This window comes from Platichthys flesus, chromosome 17 (genome assembly GCF_949316205.1).
Source record: "Platichthys flesus chromosome 17, fPlaFle2.1, whole genome shotgun sequence".
In the NCBI taxonomy this organism is placed as follows: domain Eukaryota; kingdom Metazoa; phylum Chordata; class Actinopteri; order Pleuronectiformes; family Pleuronectidae; genus Platichthys; species Platichthys flesus.
Window position 1 is genome coordinate 6,394,614 of NC_084961.1, and position 10,556 is coordinate 6,405,169.

Here is a 10,556-nt window from a genome sequence, read left to right on the forward strand (position 1 = left end):
TAGATATTGAAATATGATTCTTCTGCAGTAAACCACAACATGAAAATCATCAGTCTTTAATTTTTAAGATTATTTAAAAGTCAGCAAATTTTGAAGGTGTTGGAGTGAACAGCCCTGTGATTGGTCACTTTAAGGTTTGGACATAAGATTAGTAAGAACATTTTCTAAACAGGTTCTACGATGGGAGTCGTGACCTATTTCATGAATGTGGACGACATGAGATAAACTTTATCGATCACGTGTCAGTGCAGCAGACAACACAAGAACACATACAACGTTTTACTTAAAATAACTAAATAAATCACTATACACACAGAGATACACAGTAACTAAGTAGTTTATTCTAGTAATCACAAGACGAGGATAAAAACAGTGCAGTTAAGTGAATGGAGCTTCAGATAGTGGTTTGACAATAGAAGTGTAATAACCCTGGTAATATAAACTTCCCCCAGGCCGCAGTGAAAGAAACCTGTGGGACGTAGGAACCAAAACTCTGCTGGGCCGCCTTTTCTTCCGGAGCCTCACGCGTCACGGACGGCCGGAAGTGGCCGCCGATTCAAACCGCCGCCACAGTGACAATAATAACACGAACTTTGACTTTACGTCGTGAAATGAGCCCGAGGTTGACGAGAAGCTGAGTTAGAGGCGCACCGGGGAGTCGTTTCAGGTGAGGAACTCTCTTTGTTCCCCGCGGGGATTCTCCTGCGTGGCGCCGCTCGCCACAGCCGTCGAGGCTGACTATCACCTGGAAAACAATCCGCTCCCGAGTCGTCGCACTTGTTTGAAGCCTCGTATCTAATCAAATTAATCGTTTGTTCAGTCACAGATGATAAAGACGGTAGGTTAAATTAATTCTAAATGGATTGCATGTGTTAAATGTGTAAATCTGGAGCGCATAAGGAGTAAATGGTGAATATCGGCGTGTGGCGTCGTTAACCGTGCACACGTTGTTTTTGTTTTCGTGTTTTGCCTCACGAGGATCGTCGCTCTCCCGCGAATTTTAACCCAGTAAATAGACACATCCGTGTTAAAGCCCAAATGTAAATAATAATAAATAATACTCGTTGTTCTTCAAATAATTAATTTGAGGACTAGAAAATCAGCGGACACAACGTTTGTTCCCTCTTGTTTGGATTGAATTGAAGAGTAATAATATCAATTTTATATTATTTTAAAAACGTGATTTCACAAAGTTTTGTTCATCAGTAAAACACAGATCCTTCGACTCCTAAGATGTAAGTGATGTTCACATTTATAAATAGTTTGTGTAAATGTGTTATTAAATACCACCGAAGTACTTTAACAATATTAGATGCAGGCAGAATTTAATAAAGCATCTTGAGTATTATTCACCACATCTGGATATAAACGTGTAGCTCAAATTTGTTCAGGTTTTAATCAGGTGTCACTTTTCTTTTAAAATGCTGCAATCATATTACAAATCAAATAGACTTTAAATACGAATTCATCTAATTTATATAATTTCCCCTTTGATTTACACGGCAGCAGATTCATACAATAAAACAAGATGAGACATTTTGAGTCCCTAACTTTACTTAATTTTGTTTTTATCACTTTAGATATAACCACATTGTTTCTTGTTATAACATCTATTCTGTTATGTTGAAGGACTTTTTGAATAAGAAAAGAGAATTACACATGTCTAATGATTGAATGATTAACTCTTGTTGTCAATGCTGAAGCTGAAGGTGCAGTCAGAATTGGTCCAAGCTGCCGGCACCAGTATGGAAGAGGAGATAAAGATGGCCGAGACAGAACAAGGAGATGACGCAGGCAAAGAGGGGGAGTCCAGTGCAGACAGCACTCCCATTAAACGAGGAAGGGGGAGGCCACACGGTTTAAAGAAGCTGAGCATTTGTGTAACAGACCTCAAAGTCATGGGGCTGGTGTCCGGCATTTCCAACGGTGGGTCCACGCAGCCCAAGAAAGGAAGAGGGCGTCCAAAACTCTCCATCACAACAAACACAGAGAAGGAAGAGGAGAAGAAGGAGGAGAAGGAGGAGGGATCAGGAGACAACAGTGGGTCCATGCAGCCCAAGAGAGGAAGAGGGCGTCCAAAACTCTCCATCACAACAAACACAGAGGAGGAGGAGGGATCAGGAGACGACCAGGCTCCTGATTCTGTGCCCGCTCTCGGGGGTAGAGGGAGACCTAAGGGGACCAAGAGCAGTAAAGGAGACGTTTCTCCTGGGAAACGAGGGAGACCGAAAAAGTCTCTCGGCAATAACAGCCCTGTTGCTGAACAATTATTGAATGGTGGCTCTGATTCACCAAAAAAGAAGAGGGGTCGTCCGAAAGGATCTGTGAAGCTTGTGTCAGAAAATGCTAAAGAGGGCGATGGTAGTCCTGTAAAAAGGAAAAGAGGCCGACCAAAGGGCACTACTAATAAGAAGCGCAGACGGCAGTCAGAGGAGAGCAGTGAGGAGGAAACCAGTGAGGAGGAGACAGAGGAGGAGGAGGACACTGACAGAAGCGAAAGCTCACCCACAGAAAGGGAGGGACGTCAGATCAGGTCAACGCAGTCAAATGGCATCTCGGACACGCCTCAGAGACGGAGGGGAAAGCCACGAAAAAGTCAAGCCACAGACGACTCACCGGACTTTACAAGAGGAAGACTCACATCATCAGCCCCATCCAAGAGGGGAAGGCCAAGGAAGTACCCTCTGCCGACACCGGAGGAGCTGAACAAACCAAAAGAGTGGAAACCGCTCGGGCGGCCGAGGAAGTACCCGCGTACTGATCCTCCAGAGGTTGCTCCAGCAAGCCCTCGCAGAAGCCGCGGTCGGCCTCCCAAGACCCAGTCTAAGAAGGGCGCTCACCTGCGCAAGCGTTTACCCGACACATCCTCACCGAGCAACCCCGACGATGATCCCCCGAGAAGAAGCAGACAACCCCTAAGCACTGCGAAAGATGAAGCTGTAGTATCGCGGAAAAGGGGACGTCCCAAAGGTTCAGGCAACAAAAATAAAACCAGAGAGGAAACAGAGCTGGACCCAACCGGGGATATACCTCCTGTTGAGGAGGAACATGAAGTAGAACCAGCAGAGGAGGAAGAACATGAAGCAGAACCAGCAAAGGAGGAGGAGGAGGAGGAGCCCGAGGTGCAGACGACGTCCACCGAGCACGTGGGCGATACTGAAGAGAAGCCCGTCGAACAAAAGGCAAACTTTGAAGTCAGTGACCAGGCTTGATGAGCTGACAAAAAAAGTTGGTGTAGTAGTTGTTGTTTTAAAACATAGAAACAATCTTTGTCAATGAAAACAAGTTTTAACATTTTCTCGTTCGGGTAGAATTGCAGGATCAGCAACTCCTCTGTTTTCCTGACTAACTTTTTCATTTTGTTTTAATGTTCGCGATTTGATTAAAAAAAATTAGATTTTTTTTATTTGTCATTTGGGAGTAAGCAGTACTAAAAACCTTTTACTAGAACTTGCATGTAAAGTATTATTAAAGACTGTTTACATTTAGCTGTCGGGTGTTTTGTTCGTCAGTGACAGTAAATGTTGGAGAAATGAGAGCAAGAAAAACAAACAGCCCGACGGAAGCCTCTGTTCCTCGAGCTTCGGTCACTCAGTGAAATGTCTCACTGACTTTCTCTTATTTAACTTTTAGGTCAAATCTTATTCCTGTCCCTGGATCATTCCCATGATGCTCCAGGATAAACTGGCAGGAGAATATATCTGCAAAATATTTGCCCCTGATATCCAAACACAAGCCTCCTTGTTTGAATCCATGATAAAACTGTGAAATCAACATGAGACGAATGTCAAACGGTTCTCTTAAGCTCTTGAAGCTACTTTCCCACATACACTGAAGTCTGGATATTTTTCCTGATACATGTCCATAGCAAATTTATATTTTATGAAAAGTTTTAATGATTTTTATTTACTGTGGCTCATCAGTGACGCCTTGAGCAGCAAAGAGATTAGATTCAGACAACCGCCCACTTGGTTTCTGGTCATTTACATTATTCCAAACGGTGACAGTGTCTTTGACGGAGCTGGAACCTGATCTGGAAGTTGCAGCTTCACCTCGGCTCCATTGAGGGTCTGTGGGGGGAGTTTGTGAAGAGAGAATATGTTGTAATGTCTCTGTCTTTTCTTCTAAATGCCATTTCACATTCGATCTTGTCAACACATTTGTTTTGCCTTAATTGTCCAAGCTTTGAATGTATCACCGGTTCCTTTGTTTTTAATTATGATCAGTGAGTATTCGTGCACAGTCAATGTCGTCTTGTTAAATGCATTCCTGGACCGGACATGTCACCTTCCTGCCGCTCTGTAGAGGTCCTCCTCCACTTGGACACGTTTCACTTTTTAATAATCTGTTTTCAATCCTCTTTTCTTGTAGCTGTGAAACTTTTTGTTCTTGTTTTTCCAAATGATTTCACACACATTAATTTCTTTGCCTTTGAGCCCCTTGTGAACATGTCCTTTTCTGTGTGTGATGATCATCTTTACTCGTATTAACACCTCTGGGGCCGGAGTCAAACATGGACGTTTCCTAAAATGCCAAATTGTGCTTCTGTGTGTCCAGTTGTGTAAAATAAATAAACTGTGATGTGACGGAGGTGGAGGTCGCCTGGAGATTCCATCTGGCTCCGTCGAGTCGAATCCTTCCGAGGGGACATATTTGGATTTTGTGTGTTTTGAACAAGAATCCAATCATTTGTGAAAACATGGTCTTGAAATAAAATGTTGATCTGTTCAATTTTTCCACAGTGTGTTGTTTTATTAGTTAACTCCACCCAGTTTACCCAGTTTAACTATGTGGGCTCCATGGAAAGTAACATGTTGATTATAAAGCTGCTGAGGCTGGCGGCTCCACCCTCAGCAGCCTGATGACGTGACTCATGCATGAGAACTTGAGTGAAGCCATATCAAAGATTGTGTTGGCTGTGACAGATGAATCACTACGCCTTCAAACAAAAACTGAAAAAAAAAAATCAGCAACATAGTTTTTATTCAGAATCGTTTTAAAGGGAGTTTTTAAATTATTGGTGAGATATTTATGGGCTTAAACAAAAGGAGAAATACAACATTTTAACAAATATTAAAAACTAGGATTATAGTATCCTATTAAGGTAATTGACAGGATTATAGTTCTTCTTAATGCACATGTTACTGCATAGGTACTACAGTTATGTCATGGTATGTATTTTCCAGTTTAATAATTATTCCTAGTCCAAGGTTTATCATCTTGCACAGGTAAAGAATAAAGTGATCATAGAAAGGGATTATAAAGACCGAGTTACGTCACAGGTGGGTCTTTGGCTTGCTGTGTTTGGTGAGTGGAAAGTGGATCGGAGTGAGACCTCTTCTTCGTGCTACCCCTCTGTGTTTAGAGCAGTGAAACACCTGGTCACACCTGCCAGGTAACTTCTGTCTTCACCTCAGAAACAAATAGAAACTCAGCTTCCCCCCCCCCCCCCCCCCCCCACACACACTCCGATGTCCGGACCGTTCCACTCACTGAAACCCACAGGTAGGTCCAACTTTCGCTTTTTTCTCTGTGAGCGTGTTTATCACAACGTTTCGCTCGGACTCCAAACAGCAGGTTCTCAGCTCCGACCCGGGAACCACAGGCCTGAGAGGCGAGCGTCAGGCCCGAGCCTCGACCTGATCCCGACAGGCTGAGTCATAAACAAAGCTCTGTGTGTGTTCAGACTGTGGATTGAGTTCGAATCCAGACTGGGACCAGGTCAGTGTTTTTCTCTCGAGCTGCTCCCAGTGAAGAGTCCCAGTGGTTTTGTTGCACACCAGGTGACACAGAACATTTAAACCAGAAAGAAAAACAAGGAAACTGGAAAGCATATGTGACTCAGAGATGGAAATCATTTTCCCTACAGATAAACGAAGCAGGTTTCAACCCCGAGTTTAAACAAATTGACTCTAACACTGGATCCATTCAGCCAAACAACAGGTTTACTGTCACTAATATAGACTCACATAAAGATTTACATCTTCATTATAAGAGTGTGTATGAAAAAAGTTACATTTATACCATGCTGGAAATAATATTTGTATGAGTGTACTTCTAATACAAAGACTTGTATGTACTTCATGTACATTTATATTTATACCATGTAGAAAACACTACTTCATAATAGAGTATAAAGAGTATATTAAGAATATAAAGACTTGTGTATATACCGAAGTTTTGATCCAAAGCATCCAGTTCATTATTTGAGTGACGGATTTAAAACATGTATATATAGCTTTTGATTTAAAACGTATAAAAAACCTACGTCATTAAAAAACGACTTCATTATGAGACTTTTCTCTCTCTCTCTCTCTCTCTCTCTCTCTCTCTCTCTCTAATTATAATGATTTCAATGTTAACACAGAGTTCAGACAGAGTCGTGTGTTGCAGGAATGCAGCCGTGTTGATTTCGCCATCACTCATATGAATTGTATCAGTGTTTTCTGTTAATAAATGTCCAGTTAGAATAACCTGACAGATAAGTAGCAGGTGAGAAGCGTTTGTCTCTGTCGGGCTGTGAGCGGACGTATAAACCTGCACGTACAGTTAAGCTCACATTTATATTTAGATTAGTTTATTTATAGCAAACTTTATATGGAATTTCCTTGATTGTCTCCTCAAACAGACCCGATGATGCACTAACCTTTTAGCTTACTCCACACACCCTCTGCTGGTGTGTGTGTTTGTTTGTGTGTGTGTGCTGGCAGGATCATACACACACAGCAAACACACCCATGATAAACACTGAACTTTGATTTATAGTTTTCTTTCGGGCAGAGCAGGATGTTGTTTGTAACTTTGTCCTAATTTCATTTCCTCACAGGGAAATCTACAAATATGACTCTCAGCAGCTGGGAGGCGTTCTGCTAACAGTCCAGACGGAGATCCACTGGAAAAACAGGATTTAAAAAGGTTAACGCGATGTCCGGCCCCGGTGGTTTGATCTCAGACTCCATAGCGGACGGGGCATTTTCCCCTCATGGTTCAACTGCGGAGCCCCAAGTTGATGGAGGTGTAAATCCACCATATGAGGATAGGAGGAAGAAGACAAATGAAGAGGAGGAAGAAGAAGATGAGTTGTTAAAGAAGGGGGAAGATTATGGAGACGAGGAAGAGGAGGAGGAGGCGATCATCTCTGCTCTTCTGGAGCCGAACACGCTGCCGTGGCCTGGGGACAGAGACGGAGGCCTCAGACGGACAACAGCGATGGAGCCTGGTCAGAGAGAGGAGGGTCAAAGCCTGAAGAGAGGGACACTGGGTTCAGCACAGGAAGTCAGGACATGTCTGAGAAGCAGAGCGAGGCCGAGGGCGGCAGGAAGGCCAAAGCCAAGTGGAGGGAGAGCATGCCCGAGGGGGACAGGTGGAGGGACGACGAGGTCGAGCCACGGCGGGACGGGGACGGCTCCCAGGCAGACGATGAGGAGGAGGAGGAGGAGGAGGAGGAGGCAGGAGGAGGAGGAGGAGAGTCACACTGGATGTCAGAGAAAGCTGCTCTGGGCTTCACTCCACAAGTCACCATCGTGCATCCGTCCGGCAGAAGTCCTCCAGAGGAGAGTCGGCTCTTCATAGAGAAGGAGGGCGAGCCGCAGGTGGAGGCTTACGGGGTCGCACAGCTTCACCCGGAGTGGACGGAGCAGGACGACCAGGACTGTGAGTGGAGGACACACACACTGAGCCTGTGTGTGTGTGTGTGTGTGTGTGTGTGTGTGTGTAGTTATCTGCAGTGTTAAAATCAAAGCTCTTTCAGTAATTTTCAGGGACCCCATAAAGATTGAAATACACCCGTTATTGTAAAAATACAATTTAATACATTTTCACAGGAAAGCCATTCGGGGCAATAAGGTTTAAAATCAAACATTAAATACTGAATCCTGTTCATCGGTGGAATAGATATTAGAAACAATGTCGTATCAAACAATAATTAATAACAAAACCTGCATCATCAGCATGAAATGAGAAAAGATTGGGGAAAAAAGACTCGACCAATAAAAATAATCGGTTGTTTCAGATTTATTGATGTTTAAAATTGACATTTACACATTATGACACAATCAGATCAAAGTAGCGTGCTTACAGATTTTTCAAGACCTGCAAGAACCAGATGTTCTCTAGAGCAAACCCAGTGAATGAAAAATTTAAATGACACATTTATCAAACCTCTTACTCGCGTGAAAATGAAGAGCGGTGACAAAGCGGGGGGGGGGGGGGGGGGGGGTCCTCATCTCATCTCATCTCGTCTCATTTCAATTACTTTTGTGACATTTAAAATCTTTGTTACCGAGACAATAGAGCGACGACAGGAAACGAGAGGACGAGAGATGGCGAGCGACAGAATTCTCCCCGATCGTCCAATTTCTTAATCCCTCTAATCCTGCTCTTCTAACCGTCGAGAGATTTTCTTTTCCAAACATCCTCTTCCAACACCTCTCAAATAGAATGAGGACCAGATTAAGTCAGATTGTTTATTAAGTGAGATGCTCTTTGTGAAGGATCCTAAATTAACCCAAATCCTTTTTTTCTTCTTCTTGAAAAGAATAGAGAACACGTCATATCTGTGATTTGAATTTTTTAAAATTTGAGTCACACCAGATCTCGCTGTGCTGTGGATCTTATGTCATTAATTATTTAAATCATAATTTATTTAAGTGGTTTTAATCAGGAGAGTTTTTACTTAAATTCTTTAACATTTAACATGTCTCATATGAACAGGTGAAATGTTTCCTGCGGCACGTTTTCACTTTGATCTTTTCTGCTTGATCACACACAAGAAATGTCCGGAGATGAATTATGCAACGTGTTTGTGAAAGTGTGTGTGTGTTCCCTCCGCAGTTCCGTGTGAGCGGGGGTGCAGCGTCAAGCTGCTGCTGGTTCTGTCGACGGTGGCCGCGGCGCTCCTCTTCCCTCTCCTGGTGTGGGGGGGTTTCGAACTCCTCCCCTTCGAGCCGCCGCTGCTGCGGAGCGCCCCCCTCAGGGTGGTGTACACGCTGCGCTGCTCCTTCTTCGCCATGATCCCCATCCTGCTCGGTACGACCCCGGCACGTGTCTCGAGTTAGAAATCAATAAAGTAATGTTACAAAATTGAAGCCAAATCCTCTCGGATATGAAGGCTGCCATCTTGTGCTGGTGATGTCACGTGAGGCCAGTGTCTGCGCATCAGTGATCCCAGTGCAGAGCTGTCGACCAATCGCAACACAGTCTCAGTCCTGTTTTTATAACATCTAATAGCTAATTAAAAACAATATAACTTACTTTCCAAATTTTTTATTCAGCCCATATCTCATCCACTAACATGGAAGAGATTTATGACAGCCACAAGGGGGCGATCCAGATGTTTTGGCTTCACTCTCCCGGGCCACCGTGTCGTCCATCTTTATTTACAGTCATGTGGTTTATCGGCCATTGAAGCAGACATTAGATGATGTAACTGAACGCTGGCCCCTTGTGTCCCTGCAGGCGTGCTGGTGCAGGGCGTCGCCCGCCTGCGTCACAGCGAGATGAAGCCGCTCTTCCAGAGCAAACTCCTGAACAGGGAGGTGGCCGTGCACTGGCACTTCGTCAACGAATCACTGGCCCTCTTCCTCTTCTACTTCCTGCAGCTGGCCGTCATGGCGAGCTACATCAGCCAGGATCTGCTCAAACTGGTGCCGCTGCTCACCATCATGTTTGTTTTTGGCAGGTATGAATGTTTAGGGACCAAATCTGAGAGGAATTAGGGGTCGATGTTTTCTGGTGAACGTGAAAACTTCATCTGCTTCTTCTCCTTCTTTCCCAGACTCATCTACTGGATGTGCCTCTCTCTGGGCAGCAGCTTCCGGGGACTCGGCTTCGGCTTCTCCTTCTTCCCCATCCTGGTCATGCTGGGCGTCAACCTCTACTACATCTGCTCGTCAGTCGGGCCGGAGTCGGTGTTCGACGTGGAGCCGCCCACCACAGCTCCTCCTCCCAGTCTGCGCTGGTGGGGCTGAAAGACGACGAATGGCTACAAACACTTTACGACAGAACCCAAAAACCCTGCTTGTTCTTTGAGCATCTTTCCAAAGTTACAATCCTTTAAGATGGTGGTTACTGAAAACACTGGGCAGAAAATCAACAGAAGAAGAACCAATTACTATCAGTTTACAGAGCATCTAAACAAACATGCTTTAATAAACTCAGTGAATAGTAACTATTAAGGATTATAACTTTTATCATTTGATTACTCTGTGAACAAAGAAATGCTCAAGGATCTGTATCAGGTTTGGAGTTAAAATGAAGCTCAGGTTGTTCTGTATCAATATGAAAATTCAGAAACGCGATAATAATCACGGCGACAAAAAATCTTCCGTTTATGCGACTTAAATCTCTAGAGATGTGTGAAGGAGCCTCTTCCTCTTCTTCACAATGTTATGTTTTTGTACCATTTATCTTCTGTCACAAACCTTTACACTGTCAGTACGTCTCCTCGTGTTGAGCCGCTGATGATCCAGTTCTGAGGCTGAATCTTCTCAGTGGGATAAACCCCGAGTTTGGATGTGATGCAGGAAAACAGGAAAAATAAACACGTTTAAAAACTT

At 44.0% G+C, this 10,556-nt stretch overlaps 2 protein-coding genes across 3 annotated transcripts; both read left to right on the forward strand.

The window, feature by feature from the left end:
* The first annotated feature begins 503 nt into the window (after positions 1-503).
* Positions 504-4,735, forward strand: LOC133972477 (chromosomal protein D1-like). 2 transcript variants are annotated; one of them, XM_062409962.1, is made up of 2 exons: positions 504-667; positions 1,704-4,735. In XM_062409962.1, exon 2 carries the CDS (start codon positions 1,746-1,748, stop codon positions 3,210-3,212), a length of 1,467 nt encoding a protein of 488 aa, XP_062265946.1. In that variant the 5' UTR covers positions 504-667; positions 1,704-1,745; the 3' UTR covers positions 3,213-4,735. The 2 variants fall into 2 exon arrangements, with proteins under 2 accessions (XP_062265946.1, XP_062265945.1); XM_062409961.1 differs by lacking the exon at positions 504-667 and adding an exon at positions 681-838.
* An 813-nt stretch (positions 4,736-5,548) lies between these two features.
* Positions 5,549-10,556, forward strand: LOC133972021 (transmembrane protein 79-like). The gene is given in 6 exon segments (XM_062409199.1): positions 5,549-5,721; positions 6,827-7,183; positions 7,186-7,653; positions 8,833-9,027; positions 9,457-9,679; positions 9,776-10,556. Coding segments are annotated over 5 exon segments (1,338 nt in total). The 5' UTR covers positions 5,549-5,721; positions 6,827-6,924; the 3' UTR covers positions 9,969-10,556.